The sequence below is a fragment of the Pogoniulus pusillus genome, chromosome Z (assembly GCF_015220805.1).
Source record: "Pogoniulus pusillus isolate bPogPus1 chromosome Z, bPogPus1.pri, whole genome shotgun sequence".
NCBI lineage: Eukaryota > Metazoa > Chordata > Aves > Piciformes > Lybiidae > Pogoniulus > Pogoniulus pusillus.
Genome location: NC_087309.1, coordinates 13,672,117 through 13,694,196, shown reverse-complemented (window position 1 = coordinate 13,694,196; position 22,080 = coordinate 13,672,117). Strand labels below are relative to the sequence as shown.

The window sequence follows — 22,080 nt, the reverse complement described above, 5'->3', positions numbered from 1 at the left end:
ATTGGTAAAGTTACTTTTACTAGCACATACATGACACTGAGTGGGATACAACACTCTAACTCTGGCTGGCACATTACAAATCCCAGTGGTAAAAAAAAAAAAACCAACAAAGGGGCAGGAGGGTGGGGGTGAAAAAAAGCAGAAGGAAGAGACTGTTTCCCTAGAGCCCAAAGCAGGCAGGGGTGTGGACCAGGAAAGGCAGGGTAGCACAGCTTGCCGGGGCAGAGCGTACAGTTGTTTATACTGGAAATGAGTTTCTGTTTATTGCAAGCTATGGTGAGGAGACCACAAAGTGAATGTAAAATGAAATGGGAAGGGTGTGGGGAAAGTCAGGGGAGGGGGAGCGGGTGCCTTTGACAAACTCCAGAAGTCACGTCCAGTAATAAATCAAGCTGGGATCCGTCGTGGGATACAGGACCCAGAACATCTGCTTGGGCTGCAGGGAAGGAGGGTGGGTGGGTGAGGAGAGCTCTCTCAGCCCTGTCTGAGGCTGGCCCAGGGGTTTCCACAGCTCAGCCACCTATGGGTGCTGATCCCAGCGGTGCTGACATGCAGGCAGAGTTGGACTGAGCACCTGAATTCACCTGGACACACAGGGTCAAGAGACTTGGTTAGCATCCTCAGTCAGCCTCTCCATCCTCAGTGGCCATCCCATAGCTGCTCTGTGCCTCCATTTCCTCGAGTGTAAGGTAGCACAGGGTGCTTTTCTCCCATTTATCACTTCTCCCAACCTTTGCAGCAAACACCACATGGGAAGGCAATTCCTGCAGTGTCTTTAGAGGTGAGGCAAGCATAGGTGCCCCTTCATGGCAGGGAGGTCCCATGTCCTCTCCCTGGGCAGCAGGAATTAGTGTGTTAATGGGCCTGCTGGTGAAATCGGAGACAAATCTCTTAATAACCCCACTGGGGCTCGTATCACATCCATTCTTTATACAGGCTTTGAAGGTATTAAGTGCTAAGGATTTTGGTTTGACATCTGAATCCAGCTGCATTGTTGCGAGAAGTCCTTGCAGATTATTGCTCTAGACCAATCTTTCATACAGTCTGTTGCTCTGGGTTTAGTGCTTCAGAAGAGGTGGTGGACATTTGTTTTGCCCATTTAAGCGTTCCCCTCCTGCTCTTCCTTTTCCTCTTACTTGGAAAATAGACCCTACTAACTGCTGCAGATGACACAACACATGCTGATACATTTGCAATCCATTTGGCTTGCAGCAAGAGCTGCATTTAAGCTACAAACTTTCCCGAGGGTCCGAGTAAAGCATCAGGATGGGGAAGAGAAAAAAAGACTCTGTGTCTGCCCTTCAGGTCCTTGCCCAGATCTTGCCTTTCCAGCCCATATTAGTGCAGAAAGCAGGAGAGACAGCCACGGAGATGTATGTGTGAGCTATGACCTCAAAAGTCATTTGTATTCCATTATATCAGGCCATGGGTGAGTTGCTCTGCCATGATGCTGTGAATGCTGCTATGGGAACTGATCTCTGAAAATGCCTGTGAGCAACTTTCTGAGTACAAAGCAGGTACCAAGCTGTGCCTCCAGCATCACCCTGTTGCAAACAGACGTCATATCCTCCCATACTAGGTCCTGGGCAGGCTCAACCCTGTGTCACTGCTGGAAAAATCATACACTTTGTGCAGCGTCACAGCAATTCTCCACTTACTCCAGGTGTGCTGCCTTCCTTCCCATGCTGCTAGTGGCACATATGTCATGAAGCAGGCTTAGCTGCATTGGCATTAACCCAGCCAGGTCTGCTTTCTCTTCTGCATGAGAGGATGGCAAGGTTTATTTGAGTAAAATTAGACTCTCCTGCCCTGTTTGTTTATGCCCAGCACATATCTGCAGCTGTCACCTGCACCCAAGCCTCTGCTCTGGGACCTGTTTCCACTGCATACCTTATCTGAGAAGGATGCTGAGCCATCTGCACGCATTGAGGGAAGAGCTGTCCCTGTTACAGGAAGCATCTGCAGAGCAGAGGGCAGTGGTGTGCTCCAGGTCTTATCACAGGGCAATAGCGCTCATGTGAGCCAGGACACTGCAACGTTCTTCTGCTGCTGGCAGGGTCCACACCATGGCTGGCTCCTCTGCAATTTTCTGTGCAATGCTTCAGGGAGCACAGCAAAATCCTTCACTGCCTCTAATAACATTTCCCTCCAAAGCTCTAGGGTATTTCCCCCCTGTCCCTGTGAAGTCACACTTCAAGTCTGACTTGAAATCCTGAAGTATTCCTGAAATCCTATCAAATACCTCCTGAAATCCCCTAGAGCCCCTACTACAATTTATAAAGAGTCCAGGACTGTTTGACCTTGGAGGCAATGAGAAAGGCAGGGAAGAAAGAGCAGCCCCTGGCTTCCCTGACAAACTCCTTGATCCTGTGCTGAGTCTCTTTCAGAGACCATGTCCCAACCAAAAACCAGCCCTAGCCCACTGGTGGGGTACCTGGGCACCATGTCCTGCTCCCCACTCTGCCCTAGGTCTCTTGAGGGTCTCTTGCTGTGCTGGGCAGCCTGGCTGTGTGTGCTTCGATGTGCCTCCCCCAACAAACCCACAGTGTCCCAATCACTTGTCAACAGTACCTTTCCTGGTATCCTGCCCTCCTCAACCTGCCAGAAAGAGATTTAAGGACTTTTGGGTGACAGTTCAGTCCCTGACATCTGTCCTTAGCATTTGCAGGAGGGTTGCCCAGCCTGGGGGAGCTCTGTGCCAGGGATTCCCAGCAGCCCTCAGGAAATGAAGTATTCATGCCATTAGTTTTTGTAACATAACTGGGGTTTATTTGTTCTTCGTTGGAGGCATATTAGTGGATGTGTGAGAAACCAGCATCGGTGTCCCTCAGGGATCAGTGCTGGGCCCCATCCTCTTTAACATCTTCATAGATGATCTGGATGAGGGCATGGAGTCAGTCATCAGCAAGTTTGCAGATGACACCAAGCTGGGGGCAGATGTGGCTGGGTGGGAGGGCAGAAGGGCTCTGCAGCGGGACCTTGACCGCCTGGACAGATGGGCAGAGGCCAATGGGATGGAGTTCAATAGCTCCAAGTGCAGGGTGCTGCACTTTGGCCACAACAACCCCATGCAGAGATACAGGCTGGGGTTGGAGTGGCTGGAGAGCAGACAGACAGAGAGGGATCTGGGGGTGCTGATTGATACCCACCTGAACATGAGCCAGCAGGGTGCCCAGGTGGCCAAGAGAGCCAGTGGCATCCTGGCCTGCATCAGGAATGGTGTGGTCAGCAGGAGCAGGGAGGTCATTCTGCCCCTGTACTCTGCACTGGTTAGAGCACACCTTGAGTACTGTGTTCAGTTCTGGGCCCCCCCAGTTTAGGAGGGACATTGAGATGCTTGAGCGTGTCCAGAGAAGGGTGACGAGGCTGGGGAGAGGCCTTGAGCACAGCCCTACAAGGAGAGGCTGAGGGAGCTGGGATTGTTCAGCCTGGAGAAGAGGAGGCTCAGGGTTGACCTTATTGCTGTCTACAGCTACCTGAGGGGTGGTTGTGGCCAGGAGGAGGTTGCTCTCTTCTCTCAGGTGGCCAGCACCAGAAGGAGAGGACACAGCCTCAGGCTGTGCCAGGGGAGATTTAGGCTGGAGGTGAGGAGAAAGTTCTTCACTGAGAGAGTCATTGGACACTGGAATGGGCTGCCCGGGGAGGTGGTGGAGTCGCCGTCCCTGGGACTGTTCAAGGCAAGATTGGACGTGGCACTTGGTGCCATGGTCTGGCCTTGAGCTCTGTGGTAAAGGGTTGGACTTGATGATCTGTGAGGTCTCTTCCTACCTTCGTGATACTGTGATACTGTGAGACAGACTCTGCTGAGCATCCGAGTTACCACAGCCAGGGCAAGGCTGTTAACGGTGCCACTCCCACCACTGATCTGGTGCCGGTGCAGCTGAGAGAAGTGCATTCAGCTTCTAGGGGTTTCCTTGTTAAAAGGCCATCGATAAACGGAAAATTGATTACAGGATTAGAAGATAACACATGACCTAAAGGGGAGATTGAGGGACTTTAGTGAGGTGCTCGCTGCAGAGCAGAGCTGGGGGGAGCAGGGAGGGAAGAAAATGAAAACAACCTTGCAAAGATTCTACAGGTGATGATTAGAGCAGGGGAAAACGTTGCTGTGAGTAATCCAGTTGGCTTGTGCTTCGCGCCTCGTTTTGCAGATCGTCTAACTCACACACGGGTGGGAAGGGGCTCCGGGGGCCCCTCGAGCTGTTCGGGCTGCCCTGGCCGTGCACACCAGCAGCATCCCACAGGGTTTGCTCACTGCCGCTTGTGGGGATTTAAGCGTCGAGCCAGGATTTGAGGAAGATGAGCACCATTTTCATAAAGCAAAGAGCCTTTTTTAAGCTCTGTTTTCTTCACAGATGGGCTGGATAATGGGACCTCCCTTGAAGTCGGCTGAGTTAAGGATGCAGCTATTACTTCCAAATGCAGCGAAGTCTGGGGTTGTGTGGCTGAAACAGAATCACAGAATATTTTGAGATGGAAGGGACCTTTAGAGGTCATCTAGTCCATCATCACAAGGATCTCATTGCTGTGAGATCAGAATGAGGCCAGGGCCCGATTTAGGTTTAAGGACTGAAAAATAAACCCAAACCAACTACATTTATAAAGAAAGCAGTGATGTTGAGCAGTGGTGTTAGCTGAGCTGGTATCTCAGCTTACCCCTTCCAGAAATGCCATGCTCCTCTGGGTTTCATCCCCTTGAAGAACACACTTTGGGTGAGCTGCAGATGCTGTGCAGCTGGACCCCACCTCTTTCCTGCCCTAACTCCATGGTACCATCAGCACAGGGGAAGATAAAGGCTTGACACAGGAATTCTCCTGCTACTAGTGACAAGCCTGACTTGTGTTTTCTCAAAGCCAGACAGTGGCCAGCTAAGGGCTGCCGTGGTGACCACATGTCATTCATGGCCTAGCAACATCCCCGAGCAGCATCACCAACTGGAACCCTCCCCCTAGGGCTTCCACCTCAGCCCCATTGCCACCAGAATCCAATGGTGCAGAAGGGTGTGAGTGATGGGCTAGTTATCTTCACTATACAGGCTAGGAGGGCTGATTCCTGCTGTGGGGAGATAAATTGAATTCAAGGTGAAAACAGCTCAGAAAAAAAGCCATATGAAACTCTTTTTGGCCTTGAAGCAGCTCCCTACAACCAGTTCTTGCTTCTCTCAGTTGACCTCTGCATTCAGCCCAGCAGTTTCCAGAAGACACCTGCAGCTGGACTCTGTCAATGACATGCAGCCCACTTTCAGGTCTCTTGTCTTGAATGAATCCAAAGTGGAGCAGCTTGTGTAGACTGGAAGGTGCCATGGGGTCTGACTTGTACAGCGATGGAAGCACAGTCAGCAGTGTTTCTGCTAGCAAAATGTGAGAGGAAAGAGGAGAGGGTAAAAGGGTGTTTTTCCACAACCACTACAGGCTGGGAACAGAGTGGCTGGAGAGCAGCCAGGCAGAAAGGGACCTGGGGGTACCAGCAGATAGTAGGCTGAAGATGAGGCAGCAGTGTGCCCAGGTGGCCAAGAGAGCCAATGACATCCTGGCCTGCATCAGGAACAGTGTGGCCAGTAGGACAAGGGAGATTATTCTGCCCCTGTACTCAGCACTGGTCAGGCCACACCTTGAGTACTGTGTCCAGTTCTGGGCCCCTCAATTCAACAGAGATGTTGAGGTGCTGGAACATGTCCAGAGAAGGGCAACAAAGCTGGTGAGGGGCCTGGAACACAAACCCTCTGAGGAGAGGCTGAGGGAGCTGGGGGTGTTTAGCCTGGAGAAGAGGAGGCTCAGGGGGGACCTCATTGCTGTCTACAACTACCTGAAGGGACATTGTGGCCATGTGGGGGGTGATCTCTTCTTCCAGGCAACCAGCAACAGGACAAGGGGACACAGTCTCAAGTTGTGCCAGGGTAGGTCTAGGCTGGATGTTAGGAGGAAGTTGTTGTCAGAGAGAGTGATTGGCATTGGAATGGGATGCCCAGGGAGGTGGTGGAGTCACCGTCCCTGGAGGTGTTGAAGCAAAGCCTGGATGAGGCACTTAGTGCCATGGTCTAGTTGATTGGACAGGGCTGGATGATAGGTTGGACTCAATGATCATGGAGGCCTCTTCCAACCTGGTTGATTCTATGATTCTATATGTGCTAAAGGGAAGTTTGCTTTAAAAGCCAGTGCCAGTGCAAGAAGAAAATTGATAGGGGCTGTGTTTGGTTACTGACTGCTCCTATCAGCTACTCCTCCTGTCCAGACAGAAGAGGAGAAGCCCAAAAATACCACTTTGTCTCCTCCAGAGAGTCCAAAATCTCTTACTTCTCCCTCTCCATTCCTCCTGAGTACCTCTCTAACTGGAGTAGCACATAGAACAATCTAGGCAAGACCAGAGCAGAGAAGGAGATGTATCGAGACTGCATCTCAAGAGGGATGAAGAGACAAAAGGCATTTTTGGAGAGCTGCTCACTGCTGGAGGCAGCCCACGCCCCCCCACTGGGAGTGTTAGCTGGTAATATTCATGGCTGGGCTGTTGCTCGGTACATGACAAAGTGCTTGTAGCTTCCCTCTGGAGGTTCCTCACAGATAAACATAAAATTTCTAGGAGTTCTGCTGGGACAGCTATGTTGAGGATACACGGCTGCTGATGGTCCCAGTTGTGTCTGATTGCACCTGGTATTCCCCCTGTCTTCTCCATCTGGAGAGGTCAGGAGGACAGATTGCTTGCTGGTGGCCTTTAAATAAGGGAATGGAGGGAACAGGGGCATTGAGTGGTGTAGATTGTTCAGGGGATTAGTGCCTGGGAGCTGGAAAAAGAGGGAGGAGAAGATGCCGAGTTCTATTCTGCAAGCCCTGCAGATATTGAGCCAGGGGGCTGCCAGGGCACAGACCCTCAGGCTCCCCAATACCTGTTGGGGAGCCTCCAGGCACACCTCACATACCCCCTCAACAACTGAGCTGGGGAAGACACCATCCTCTCCTACACAGGCAGGGCTGTTCCCTCTGGCTGGCAGCTTTTCTGCCTGAGCTCAGGGTTCTGCACAGACTTGGGCTCCAGGGCTGTGTGTTGCTCACAGCGGTGTGGGCTGGAATGGAGCACAGCACGAGCTGGCACTTCAGAGTAGTTTTGTCCTGCTCTGGTCAAGCCTTTTATCAAGGTGTACCAAGAGAGGCAGATACTCCTCATTGGAGATAAAAATCACAAGCTTCTTGGGGTGAGGAGAAGCTGCTGGGGGACCACTTGTACATGCTAGGAAATATTTTCCCTCTGCTTTGCCTTGGCACGGTACATCCAGCCCCGTGCTAAGATGGGTCCTCTGGAAGCAGAAGCTGTTTCAGTAGAGACTGGAGAATCCCATGCAATTCATGCCTCTCACCCTTCCCAGCTGTTTTACAAGAGATAGGCACAGTGTTTGGGTGGCAGCTGTGTTGCATCAAGCTCTCCAAAGCTTCCCGAACCCCCAGCAGTGGAAATCTCTATGGCTGCACTGAGAAAGGAAAGAGGACATCACCTTGCTACTATCTGTTCAGGGGTTTGACTCCCTTCCCCCACTGGCTGGGCACAACAGCCCGGCACCCCGGGATGCTCCAGCACCCAGCTGCAGGCGAGGATGTGCTGTCCAGCCTTGCAGCCTCCCTCGGCTCCGTTTGCCAGCACTTTCCCGTGGGAGCTGGATGGAAGGGGGGGGGTGGGGGGTGGGGGGGGGTGGGCGGGGGGCGCAGCAAGCGCAATCCCAGAGCAGCCGGTAACAAGATTTGGTCATTACTGCCCGGGGCTATGTGCGAACCAGTGACTTGGCTCTGAAATGGTTTATGTTACATGCAAATCCCCTCGCAGAGGTGTTGGGGGAGGAAAGCCGGCCCCGCCGTGAACTCCCTGGGCTGGAGAGCAAACCCCACTGCTGCGAAGGGCTTCCCGTGCCCGGCGCGCTCGCCACGCAGCAGCATCCTGCCTTACCGGGGTACCAGTCCCGGGTGCGCTGCACCAAGCAGCGTGGTCCCCGGCCTCGGTCGAGGGCTGGCGGTGCTACCGTTATACACAAAACAATAATCAGCTGCCGTAACGAGGATGCAGAGTAGCTGATCTGGCTTCCCTGCTGTTGTGCCGGCTCCAAGTAGAAACAGCTGCGTTTGGTTTGGTTAAATGTTTTATTTACTCCCAATTATCCCAGATAACAGATTTGCTTTCTTTTGTTCAATATTTAATACTGTTTCGGAGCAAAGCTGCTTTCTGGTTTCCAGTGGAGGACAAGAGGGTTAGGAGAGATTTCCTGCTGTGGTGAAGGCTGGAGGCGCCCTGCACATCTGTCCCTAAGGCTTCCAGCCCAGCTTTCTGGCCGGTGGGACAGGGTTGCCTGCAGGAGAACAGATGAGTTTAATGTGCCAGTGTGCCGAGTAGGATCACAGAATCATCTAGTCCAGCTATTCTGCAAGGACATCTTGGACTTGATCACGTTGCTTAGATCCCTGTCTAGCCTGACCTTCAAGGTTATCAGGGCCGAGGCACCTACCACCTCTTTGGGCAACCTGTGCCAATGTTTCACCACCCTCTCTGTGAAATGTCTCCCTTATGTCTAGTTTAAATCTACACCCTCCTTTAGTTTACAACCATCACTGCTTTTACTGTCATGACATATGCTGCTAAAATTTTTGTCCCAGTCTCTCTTATAGTCTCCCTTTAAGTACTGAAACCCTGTAATGAGCCCTGCCCACATCCTCCTGGGATCTCCAGGGATCCATGTGAGCATCACCCTGGGACAGCAATGCTGCCCAGAACCGGTGCTGCTGGAGGAAGCTGTCTCTGTGTCCAGGAGCAATGGGGATTGCCATGGGGGCAAGATACTGGAATGGGCTGCCTGGGGAGGTGGTGGAGTCGCCGTCCCTGGGGCACTTCAAGGCAAGGCTGGACGTGGCACTTGGTGCCATGGTCTAGCCTTGAGCTCTGTGGTAAAGGGTTGGACTTGATGATCTGTGAGGTCTCTTCCAACCCTGATGATACTGTGATACTGTGATACCTGATGGCTCTTCACCTGCCTAAATCACCTTCATGCAGCAGCCTGCACCTTGGGGAGCATCTCCAGAAAGGGCTACCATGCCAGTCCTCTGCCACACCTCATGTCACCACTGCCAGAGCCTCTCTCCTCTTGCTCTCTCTCTTACTACTTATCCAGGCTTGCCTGCTAGTTTTTTGAAGGCTTCAGAGCTGTCAGGTTTCAAGAGCGCCTCTGCTGTGCTGTGAATAGCGCGGCCTCGTGCAGCGTGGGATGAAACAGACTCCTGTGAGCCTATTATCACACCATCCTGCTGCGAGGCAGCTTTTAGGGCTAGGAGCTTGCACTGCGATTTGGGCTTAAAGCAGGGCTTTGAGCTTTCTTTTCCCTGTGAGTAATGCCTCACCCCAAAATTTACAGTGCTGCCTCAACGCGCATGCTGAATTTTCTGCAAGGGAAATGAGAAAATCCATAGCTTGGTTTACGAGCCCCAATTAGAGTAAAACAGGGCCTTTTAGAAATTTATCTTTTGCTGAGTCCACCTTTTTCTCTGGCATCTTCAGGGGAATAAATTCTTTTCTCTTTGAGCCGAGGGAACTGGCTCCTAGATCGCAGCAGGGGCCAGGGGACTTCGATTATGTCTGCAGGTGTCCCTGGCCCGTTCAGGGAGCTCTTGTGGAGATGCTGCAGCATGAGGCTAGGTGCTTGCTGAATGAGGGTGACTCTGCTCTTCAGCTGGGGTGGCTTGCACTCCAGAGGGTTACATCTTCAGAATGTTTCCCTGAAAATGCCCCTTGCTAAGGTGTGAGTGGCTTGGACCAGGACCTAAACCCTGTCTCCATCACTTGCCCAGGTCACCCAGGAGATCAGCCAGGGGTGAGCCCATCCTACCCTGTGCCCCTGAGTTCTGTGGGTTTTCTCTGATGATAATTTTGCTGTATTAGTATTTTTAAAAGTTATGTTAAATCTTTCTTGAATAAGCAGTGATTATGAAGATAATGTTTCCAGAGCACAGCAGCATGATGCCGGGAAGCACCCTATGGCTCAGTCCCATCACGCTGCTGTCCTCATCCTCACTGTTATCCAACAACAGCCTGGACGTGGGGAAACAGAACAAAATGGACCTTCACCATCCTTCCTTTCTCCAGCATGGAAGCACAGCTGCATTCCAGTGTTTGAAGCCATGAAAGGGACCACCTCCATCCACAGTCATGCTGCACTCCAGCACAGGTGGTGCATGGCAGGTGGAGGCACTCCCATTCACCAGGCAGCAGAAACTGGATTTATTTATCATTGCTTTCTTTGTTGTTTCCTTTGTCTGTTGTGCTCAGACAATTTTAGAGGAGCAGCATCAGATAAATAATACATGATGCTTGCATCAAGCGTGTGTCTGACAAAAGCATCTCCTGGGGTGTGTGTCCAGATATACAGAGTGTGGTGCTCTTGTGCATGTGCAACCACATGCTCAGGGCTGACATCTCCTTCCCAGGTGGGTCGCTGTTGTGCCCTCTAGCCTCTACAGCTTTGCTTGCAGTCACATGGATGCCTTTTTAGTTACCAGCACATATTCACCACCTGCAAGACTATGGCTGCTCTGCAAAAATGTCAGTGGCTGAGGATGTGGAGGGTACATTAGGCACAAGCAGGAGGTGTAGGACAGTGATCCTGCCCTGGGCACTCAGGAGAGGCAGAAGGTAGAGGAGGAGGAATCTGATGGCAGGACAGCATCAGTACTGGGGCAGTCCCACAGTGTGGGGCAGGCTGTGTCATGGCTGTAGCTCTAGCACATGCCACTGTCAGGAGCCCTGGAGGCTTTGCTTGCCTGAGACCAGGATGCTGAGTACTGCAGGGGATGCCACAAACAGGCAGTGGGATCAGTGTCCCCTGCAGCCCAGTAGAGGAGTGTGCCCCCTGTGCACCAGGAGAAATGCCTGCTACAGAAGTGTGTGAGAGGCCTCTTAAAACTTTTATTTGCACTGTTTTTTGTATCCCTTCACCTGTGGATCAAGGCATCTTTAGTACATTCATCTCTCAGCAGGAGAGGAAAATTATAACTGATCCATTTCAGAGACCTCTAAAAATGACCCGAAATAACTTTTCTATATATAAAAATGGCACAATTTTAATGTCCATTATCTCATGACCTAGCAGGACTAGGAAAAGCTATTGTAGATCATTTTTAGTGGTTTCTAAAATGGATTGGTCACAATTTCCCTCTGCACAGTGGGACTGAGGGTACAAGTAGGACTGTGCTTTAGAGGTGGAGAGGGAGAGAAAAAACCTCTGTGTGTGCTGCAGCATCCAGAGCTGTTTTATCCCCAGGGACCACTTGTACTCTCTCCACATGAGCAGAAAGGCTGGAGTCAGTTGACTGACACGTATTTCCAACAAGCTATAGAGACAGTACTGAAATGGAGCTCTCAAAACAAGGACATCAAACTGTTGGAAAGAGTCCAGAGGAGGGCCACGAAAATGATCAAAGGGGCTGGAACACCTCTGCTATGAGGACAGGCTACAAGAGCTGGGGCTCTTCAGCCTGCAGAAGCAAAGGCTTTGAGGAGACCTTGTAGTCTCCTTCCAATATCTGAAGTGGATCTACAGGAAGGCTGAGGAGGGGCTGTTTACAAGGCCTTGTAATGACTGGATGAGGAGTAATGGGTTTAAGCTGGAAGAGGGGAGATTCAAACTAGATGTTAGGAATAAGTTCTCTACGGTGAAGGTGCTGAGACACTGGCACAGGTTGCCCAGGGAGGCTGTGGATGCTTCCTCCCTGGAGGTGTTCAAGGTCAGGTTGGAGAGGCCTTGAGTGACCTGTTCTAGTGAGAGCTGTCCCAGCCTATGGTGGGGGGTTGGAACTGGATGACCTTTGAGGTCCCTTCCAACCTAAACCATTCTATGATTCTATGAAAGCCTGGGGTACCATGTGGACCCTTGCTTGCCACTCGTCTTCTGCAAAGTCTTTGAAGACATTGACCCTAGCATCAGCTTTCACTGCCTGTTACAGCTCTGAATTTTGCAGGAGTGTCACACAGCTTGTGATCAGCATGCCCAGGTGGGATGCACCCTGCTCTGTTGCAGCTTTTCATCCTTTTGTCCCAAGCTTTTGAAGCAGAGCAAGTTGCAGCCCAAGCTGCTGGGAAGCTGGCATGGCTGGGTATTATACATGCTGGGTTTGCAGAGAGGGCATCAGCAGAGTTCAGGGGAGAAGTGGCTTCCTGCCATGTGGGAGGTTAATAGACAGATTAGAGAGAGCAGGTGCTGGTGGTGGTGAAAGGAAAGGAGCTCTGCCTTTAAAGGTTCCTGCAGCTCCATGAAGCAACACAGCAGTAAGTATTTGCCAGGACCAGGGAAGCTGTGTGTGGGAGCCCAGGGAGAAATGCCCTCGCAGGAGCAACATGTTGCTCTGGCTGGTTTGGCTTCAGGCAGGAGCTCAGAGCTGGACATCAGCTGGAAAAGAGTGGAGGATCTGGGATTGGGACACCCCACACCCGGAGGCACTGCCTAAGCCTCAAGGCAGAAAAATTCTTTAATGCTCCATTGATGGCTTTGTTTTCCTCTGCTGCTTTTCTTGCTCTCTTCATTGGCCTGCCTGGCTGGCCCACCTCCAAAGACAGCATTACAGAGCGCCGGATCGATTGGAGCCTGCAATTTTATTTGCTCTCTTTAAGAGCTTTTGATGGTCAGAATGAGCTGTGCCGGCAAGCACCTTTCTAGGGAGAGGGGCTGCAAGCCACCATTTCCCACAGGGAGGTGGGGACCCTGCCACCAGCTTGGGGGAGACACCATGGCAAGATGGGCATCCTCCTGATGCACCATGGCTGTTGAGAAAAGGGCTCCATTTCATGGCATCTGGGGGCTCACAGTTACCCACATGGTGTCATGGTCACAGCTCTGAGTGGCACATCACATTGGCCCCGTGCTCTCCCATGGTGTGGATTTTCTGCCCATGAAAGTGGGAAGTGGGACAATTGCATGACAGCCCCTCTCAAGACACCTGTGGCTGTGGGACTGACAGCTATTTGGAAAGACAAAAGGTAGCAGAAGTGTCCACATAAGACAATCTGTCCCTGCCCAGAAACAGGGGATGGTGTCTGAGGTGAGATAAGCTTCATACACCAACATCTCATTCAGCTGCAGGTAGCTGAGGATACTGCTTGGGCACCAGGGTGGCAGAGATACAAGAGTCATCTTGTTTCCTTTTCCTAAGCTCCCCTTCCACCTCTGGTTTGCTAAAAGGCACCAGAGGGTGAAAAGTGGAAGATGCTGTGGGCACAGGGCCTTGTGACTGCCATTGGGGCCCCAGTGGATCTTTAAAGCATTCAAGACTGGAAGCAGTAAGCAGTTTGGGCAGTTCCCCTTCCTCCCAGAAAAGCAAACCTGGAGGCATGATCCCACCCCAGCCTTCTAGGTGGAGGAATTAGCACAGATCACTCAGATCAGATCAGTATAATATTGGAGGCAGCAGAGACAAATTATCCCCAGATGAGCTAATTGTGGCTTGGTAGCAGCGCAGCATCCGGGGCTGCGTGATCAGGACAGAGGCTCCTCATCAAGGATGCTCACTGATGTCTTGGAACCCCAGCTGGGTCCTGGTGTCGTTTGGGGCAGGTGTGCCCAACTGGCAAGTGGGTGAAAAGTCCACGGCGGTGTCTCTCCCCATCACCCTGCCCCTGTGTGGTGGTGGAATCCCTGACCCACTTTGCTGTGTGCCAAGCGGGTGCTGTTAGCCCACACTGCCACCACGCGGTCACTCGGACCCCAGAGGCTGTGTCTAGATCCCCTGCACCCCATCAACCCTTCTGAAACACCTCCTGGGAGTGCCCAGCCCTCCCACTGCCCCTTGCTAAGGGCAGTGCTGCCCTGTCTTTGCTCCCGCCTCACCCCGTGACAGCTGCGGAGCAGGGAAGGGGTTAAGGAGCCGAGGAGGAGGAGCAGGAGGAGGAGGAGGAGGAGGAGGAGGAGGAGGAGGAGGAGGAGGAGGAGTGGGAGGGGGAGGAGGAGGAGGAGGAGGGGGAGGAGGAGGAGGAGGAGGAGGAGGAGGAGGAGGAGGATGAAGCTGCAACAAGGATCAGGCCCTTGCCTCTGGCCTGGCAATCAGCCACTCTGTTTTGCTGTGGAGGGTCTGCCTGAATAATTTAGCTGGGAGGCTCATTAACCAAGTTCTGGCCTTCGTCTGCCAGCTGAAAGCTGAAATAGTCATTAGGAGGAACAAGCGTCACTGACCCGCTCAGCCTCCCCTCCCTGCTGGCCCCTTCTCCCTCTCCCTGCTCCCTGACTCTCCTGACCTTGGCTCTCTTGTCACCTGCTAGCTCATGCTCCAGCCCTGCCCCAGAGGCGCCAGTGCGCAAATCCCGTGCCTGCATTCCCCCTCTGTAGAGTGCAGTAGGGTGCTGCAGCTGGAGCTCATGGCACCCTCCCAGGAAGCTGTTCCAGTGAGAACCCTCATTACCTTCTGGACATGGCTCTGCCACGGAATGCAGAACCCAGTGGCCCACCCTTGCAGGCTGTACTCGTGGCAAATCGGCTGGGTTGGTCCTTTCCAGAGGGCACAGTCAGGCTGCTGGTTTCCATCACATCCCCAAGGAGTCCCAGAGCATACTATGCCAGTGAGGTCTGGGCTGTGCCCAGAGGGCAGGCATGAGAAGACTTCCAGGAGATCAGCAGCTCTGAAGCACTGACCTACACGGGCATGGCTGCAGGGATCAGGGAAAGTATAGGCTGGATGTTAGGAGGAAGTTCTTCCCAGAGAGAGTGATTTCCCATTGGAATGGGCTGCCCAGGGAGGTGGTGGAGGCACCGTCCCTGGAGGTGTTCAAGCAAAGCCTGAATGAGGCACTTAGTGCCATGGTCTGGTTGACTGGATAGGGCTGGGTGCTAGGTTGGACTGGATGATCTTGGAGGTCTCTTCCAACCTGGTTGATTCTATGATCTTAGAGTCATGGAATGACTTACCTTAAAAATCATCCAGTTACAAACCCCCAGCATTGGCAGGGACACCTTCCACTAGAACAGGTTGCTCAAGGCCTCATCCAGCCTGGCCATGAACCCCTCCAGGGAGAGGGTACCCTCAACCTCCCAGGGAAACCTGTTCCAGTGTCTCACCACCCTCACTCTAAAGAAACTCCTTCTAATATCCAGTCTAAATTTAGCCTCTTACAGCCTAAAGCCATTTCCCCACATCCTATCACTGCAAGCCCTTCTTCAGCTTTGTAGGGCCCCTTCAGGTACTGGATGGCTGTTATAAGGTCTTCCTGGAGCCATCTCTTCTCCAGGTGGAAGAACTCCATCCAGCTCTTGCAGCCTGTCCTCATAGGACAGCTGCTCCAGCCCTCTGATCATCTTCGTGGCCCTCCTCTGGACCTGCTTCCACAGTTTGGTGTCCTTCTTGTGTTAGTGACACTAGAACTGGACGCAGTACTCCAAGTAGTGTCTCACAAGAGCACAGCAGAGGGGAAGAATCACTTCCCTCATCCTGCTGGTCACACTGCTTTTGGTGCAGCCCAGGATACAATTGGTTATCCAGGATGCAAGTGCACATTGCAGGCTCATGTTGAGTTTTCCATCAGCCAACACCCCAAGTCCTTCTCCTCAATACCTGTCTCAAGCCACTCCTTGCCAGCCTGTATTTGTGCTTGGAATTGCCCTGACCCAGGTGTAGGACTTTGCACTTGGCCTTGTTGAACTTCATGAGGTTGGCATGGGTCAACCTCTCAAGCCTATGCAAGAGCCTTACCACATTGCTATGACCTTTCAAATATGACAGAGGGGAATTTGACAGCTTCATCTATCAGTTCCCTCAGGGGCTGTGGATGGATCTCATCAAGCCACATAGACTTATGCACTTTCAGGTTCTTCAAGTGGTCTCAGATCTGGTCTTTGCTTATAGTGGATGGATATTCCTTTTCCCCTCCTTTGCCTTCTGGAGCTTGGGCAGTGCAGCTAGAGCCCTTGCTAGTGAAAACTGAGGCACAGCAGTCACTGTGTACCTCAACCTTGTGACCAGGTCTCCATTTTCCACCTGGAGAGGCCTCACATCTTCCCTAGCCTTCTTTTTGTCACTGATGGATGTACCTGAAGAAATTCCATGTTGGTTTTGTTTGGTCATTTTTAATGGCCATCATGTTGAGAGAGCAGACTCTGCTGCTTGCCTCCACTCTGGTGAGACCCCATTTGTCATACTGTGTCCATCTCTGGAGCCCTCCGTGCAATAAGGACATGGACCTCTTGGAGCAGGTTCAGAGGAGGGCCACAAAAATGACCAGAGGGCTGGAACACCTCTCCTATGAAGAAAAGCTGAGAGCTTTGTGGTTGTTCAGCCTGGAGAAGACTCTGGGGGACACCTTATTGTGGCCTTTCAGTACTTAAATGGGGCGTATAGGAAAGATGAGGACAGTCTGTTGCAAGACCCATTGCAAAAGAATAAAGGGTGATGGTTTTAAACTAAAAGAGAATTTATTCAGGTGAGATGTAAGGAAGACAGTTTTTACAGTGAAGGTGGTGAAACACTGGCACAGGTTGCTCAGCAAAGCAGCAGATATCCCATCGTGGTTGGCAGTCTGATCTAGTTGAAGGTGTCCCTGCTTATTGCAGAGATGTTGGACCAGGTTACCTTTACAAGTCACTTCCAACCCAAAGTGTTCTGTGATTCTATGGTTGAGGCTTTGGCGTCTTCCTGCTGTTACTGGGTCACTGGTGTAGCAAGAGCATCCTTAACTGACTTACTGCATCCTTTATTTCTCTGAAAATGGCATGCAGAGGAGTATTAGGCTGGTGAAAAGCTCCCCTGACAGTATGGGCTGCTCCACAGGAAGACAAGGTGCACACACAAGGAATTTCCTAGCCTAGAGATGCTCCCTGAAGTCTCACATCACTGCACTCTGGTTTGTGTCTCATTTTTGGTCACAGCCATGCCTAAGGTCACAGTAACAGGGAGGAGAACAGTTAACCATGTGGTGCTGATCACTTCTGGGACCACAGTGTTGTGGTGAGCAGTGATGCTTGTGCAGAGGGATGAAAGAAGGACTACAGAAGGATCTAGAGAGACTGAATCCATGGGCCAAGACCAGTCATATGAGTTTCAGTAAGGCCAGATTCCAGGTCCTTCACTTCAGCCACAACAACCCCCAGCAGTGTGACAGGCTCAGGGAAGATGGGATGGAAAGCTGCTCAGCAGAGAGTGATCTGGAGGTATTGATAGAACATGAGCCAGCAATGTGCACAGGTGGCCAAGAAGACCAACAGTATCCTGGCCTGTGTGAGGAATAGGGTGGCCAGCAGGAGCAGGGAAGCAATTGTGTCCCCATATTCAGCACTGGTGGGGTTGCACCTTCAATACTGTGTTCAGTTTTGGGCCCCTTCTTACAAGAAGGGCACTGAGGCTCTGGAGTATGTCCAGAGAAGGGCAATGAAACTGGTGAAGGACTTATAGTAGATGTCTTATGAGGAGCAGCTGAGGGCACTGGGATTGTTTAGTCTGGGGAAGAGGAGGCTGAGGGGAGGTCTCATTGCTCTCTACAATGACACTGAAAGGAGGTTGTAAAGAGGTGGGAGGTCAATTTGTTCCACCAAGTAACAAGTGATAGGACAAGAGGAAAGTGTCCTCGAGTTGTGCCAAGGAAAACTTCAATTAGATATTAGGAAGAAAACTATACTGAAGGAGTTATGAGGCATTGAAGCATTTTGCCCAAGCAGTGGTGGAGTGCCCATCCTGGAGGTGTCTACACATAGATGTAGTGCTTACAGATGTGGTTTAGTGAAGGACTTGTCAGTGGTATGTTAATGATTTGATGTGCACTTAAAGGTCTTCTGCAGTCTAGGCAATTCTGTGGTTCCATGGGAAAGAAAACAGGGTTTTGTGGTTTGTTTTTTTCTTATATTAGGAGGGAATTCTGTACCATGAGGGTGATGAAACACTGGTACTGGTTGCCCAAAAAGGTGGTAGATGCCTCCTCCATGGAAACATTCAAGGTGATGTTGTACAGGGCTCTAAGCAACCAGATACAGTTGAAGGTGTCCCTGCTGACTGCAGGGGTGTTGGACTAGATGACATTTGAAGGTTCCTTCCAACAGAAGCCATTCTGTGATTCTGTGATTGTGCTGAGGCTGCTTGGTCTGCTAGGTTTCCAAACACCTGCTTGAGAAGAGCATGTCCTGGGGCATCTTGGGTGGATGTACAGGGGATGAGGGCTGAGGAGGGGAAGAAAAGACAGACCACCATGGGTTCAGACAGCATTTTCAAGAGAACCCTGGTGTATGTGTGTATTTTATGGCAAGGTTCTGTGCCTATGTGCTGCAGTTAGAGCCAAGTTCTGCTCTTAGAAATGCAAGTGTCCATATACCAGGGGGAGCTGACTTTGGTGTCAGTTCAGTTAATATTTTTACCAACCTGCAAGTGCAAACTATTCACTGAAAGGTATCACATCTCAGTCTTCCACATGGACTGGCCCTTGACATTTTGCAGACTGCTCCTGCAGCTCTGGCTGTGCTCCTGGAAAGTGCACAGGGTGCACATACATCCAGAAAAGCCAAAGTGCAGTGTGAACATTTGGTTGGGTTTAAAATCCTTTAACCTGTAGGACTAGGTCACAAAAACAGAGGAAGGCTGCTCCCCTCTGCACATTCTCATTGCATTTCCAGTTGCCTCCATGTCTGCTGGGAGGCAGGGCCCTGGGATGAGGTGCTCTGCCATGCTGCTGAAAGTGTTAAGACTGCCAGTCCTCCTGCAGAACTGAATTTTCTCTGCTGGTTTCAAGCTGTTCATCCTCATCTTGGTATAAGCAGTCCTTCTTCATCCCTTTCAGGATTTCTGGTCTTTCAGGGAATCATCCCTCAACAAGTTTATCACTCCCCAGAGACATGGCAGAGAGAGCATGAGCTCTATAGCTTAATGGGGTCAGGAAAGCAGCACCTCCTCCCCATCAGTGATGCTTCTGTCACAGCCCTGAAGACAATTTTCCCTGATATCAGCCAGCCTACTGTGGCACTCCATCTCTCATTTGAGTTAGTGGGCTGCCAGTGCAGGTGAGATGCTGTGCGCAGCATCATCCAAAAGAGGTCTCATTGAGTGCCTCAGCAGCAGATGTAGGACAAAAGCCCCCAGACATTTTGAGCAGATGATAAACACAGACTAAGCTCCCTTTGGAATCTATGTCTCATCCCAGGCCAGCAGCATTTGAAAGCAGAGGGACATCCCCTTGTTCAGAACCCGGTGATGATTCCACCTCCACAGGTAATTGTTCTTTCTCTTTCCCTGCAGCCCCTCCGAAGGAGCCAGTGCTGATGTGCCGGTCCAACAACTACCCAAAAGGTTTCTACTGCAGCTGGCACCTGCCCACTCCCACCTACATTCCTAACACCTTCAATATCTCTGTCATGTAAGTGTCCAAAGAGGAAGGGTGCAGTGGGGTGAGTTTTTGCCCCTGCAATCTGTACTAAGTCCCAAGTAGTGCAATGAAGCTTTGGGGCAGTGAGTCTCACCTGTGCTGAGCATATGGGATTGATGTCCCAAAAACAGTTCCAGAGAAGGATTCTGAAGGGGCATCCAAACTGAACATCTGGCATGGGGGCTTTGTCCAAGAAAGTCACAATTTCCCCAGAGGGGACCAGTGAAGTCCCCATATCCCAAGTCCCCTTTCTAAGCCCCCAAATCCATCCTTTTTGCACCTCTTCCACAGTGGAAGTTGAACCCACATGTGGCACAGCTGTGCTCCCTTCTGCTGTACACTAGCTGTGACTGAGCAGTAGCAGTGTCCCTCACTCGGTGCCCAAGGCTTTGCACAGTCTAAGTGACTAAGTGTCACTTAGAACTGATCATGCTATTGTCCCTCACTCAGTGCCCAAGGCTTTGCACAGCCCTTACACAGGCTGGTGCTAGGCATTATCTGCTGGAGCTTGTCACCAGCAGAAAGGAGACCCCATTCCTCTCACAGCACCAGTAGGCCCTCATCCATTCCTTGAGGACAGCACGAGGATGTTCACCACAGACTTTGTGCGAGCTTAGCAGAACATCTGTGGACATGACCCTGCAAGTTCCCCAGCAAAAGGAAAGCAGCCCTTCAGCTGTGGCAAGGTCTGGTGCATGGGTACCATAGGCAGACTGGGGACACGACGCTGCTCCTTCTACCTCCTCCTCACAGCAGCATGGGTGCATCCCCACCTAGAGCACTGCTCTGTAGGTAACAGCTCTCCTCACCTCTGCTTTTCAGACACGGCACGAGAGAGATGGTCTGCGAGAAGGACGTCTTTCCCAAAAACAGGTGTCACATCCGATACATCCAGCTCTTCTCAACAGTGAAGTACAAGGTGACACTGACAGTCACGAATCCTCTGGGCAAAAACTCCACCACTCTCACCTTTGACGAGTTTGCCATAGGTAACTTTCGCAGCAGTAACTGGTGTCTCCAAGATGGTGTGAGGGTTGGCTTGCCCTGCACGCAGCACCACCCGCCAGGCTGATGGGCCAGGGAATCGGCAGGCTCTCCAACTGAAGCCTCTGCCTATCCATGTGTGAGGTGGAGCTGGGGTCTGAGCCACGCTGGCATCCTCCCCTTGCTCCCCTGATTCTCATGGCTCTGGTGTAACTGATGCTGGCACCTGAGTATTGCAGGGGAGCCGGAGAGCATGCCCACAGGCATCCCCCATGCTGATCCCATCCACAGCCTGGTGCCTTGCCTGATTCCATCCTCTGCTGTCCAGATCCCCACGGTTGCTGAATTCCTCCCTGTTTGGGGGCTGGAAAAGCTGCTTATGTGTATCAAGTTGTGAAAGAGATGTGGTCCAAAGGACATTGCCTTTCTTGCCCCTGTGAGCGTACCTAAAAGACAATTTTAGTGTTTGCAATCGAAGCAGAGTTAAGGAAGTTAGGATTGAAAGAGAAATTAAAATGTCCCATCCTCTTGCCCCTATTCCTGGGCAGGATGTAGCCCTCCCAAAAGCATCCTCCACCAGCCCTTACATAGCATGCTCCTAAGCACTCTATTCCTCAAGTTACACCTCTTCAGTGCCCCATCCGGGAAGTGGGCACTGTGCAATGTGGGGTGGGGAGCAGCTGAACCAGGGGACTGGGGTGTCTGTGCCCCTGACTGTTGCACAGAGATGCTGCCTAGCTCTGTGTGTGGTGTGGATGCTCCTCTGACTGTGAAGAGTCGACATGAAATGGGCAATTCAGGAAAGACAAGGAGCTGGGCACAAAGCTTTTTCCACCAGCCAAAGACAGATTGCAGCTGATGCCATGACAGGAGAGTTTATCCTCAAAGAATAGGAAAATGGGAGAGGATAGAGTTCAGGAACACATTGAAAAACAATTTTCTGGTTACATGTGGCAATTACTGGACCAGAAAAACAAATACATGAATCCTTGAAGTGCAGCCAGCAGTCAGTCTTTGCCTTCAATGTGCTGCATGTCCCAGTACTGAGCGGCTGGAAGTGCCAGAGTGCAAAAGGAGCTCCACTGCTGCCCCAGATTTTCCTTTTCCACCTCGAATTTTGGAAAGCATCAAACAAGAAACAAGGTGATACCACTGCAAAGAGCAGAGAAACTTATTTTGAAGCAGGGACTGTCCTGCCATGTCCCTGCAGCTGTGGTCCATAGCTTGTATTCATCAGTGCATTGTAAGCATTGATAACAAGGCAAGGAGCTTAGTAGGGAAGCGGTGGAGTTTCAGTCACTTGGGTGCCTTTAAATGGAAACTGTTGTATTTGTGGAAGGTCCACTCCTTAAAATTGAAGGTAACCTCCAGCTTGTGGGGCCCAGAGCGGCAATTAAACTGCATTTTCCAAGTTCCTTGCATTCCCTCTTGCAGGCATTCAGGGCATCATCCTGTAACATCTGCATCCCACCCATGCCCTGCCTGGCTTCCCAAACATCTGGTCCTCCATCCAACACACAAGGGCAGCCCCTTAGGGAAGCACACCCAGATGCAAGCCCCAGGCATCCCAGCACTAGCACAAACCGGATCCAGCCCAGCAGTTTGAGCTCGGCCTGGGCTGGAAGAGCAGTCGGCAGAGGCCAGCACTGCCCTGGACCAGCTGTTAGCACGGGTGCAAAACTTCTGTCTTTCTCAGGAGTGCCTGGAGGGGTGCAGGGTGCTTGGACACATCGCTGTGGTTGCAGTGGAAG

At 51.6% G+C, this 22,080-nt stretch overlaps 1 protein-coding gene across 30 annotated transcripts in view; it reads left to right on the top strand.

The window, feature by feature from the left end:
* The window catches only part of CNTFR (ciliary neurotrophic factor receptor), a 274,938-nt gene that overhangs the window by 228,869 nt on the left and 23,989 nt on the right, over positions 1 to 22,080 (top strand). For all 30 annotated transcript variants that reach the window (XM_064140049.1, XM_064140050.1, XM_064140044.1 and 27 more), the window contains 2 exons: positions 19,219 to 19,336; positions 20,168 to 20,334. In XM_064140049.1, coding sequence (XP_063996119.1) covers positions 19,219 to 19,336; positions 20,168 to 20,334 — 285 coding nt within the window. The remainder of the gene's footprint in view (positions 1 to 19,218; positions 19,337 to 20,167; positions 20,335 to 22,080) is intronic.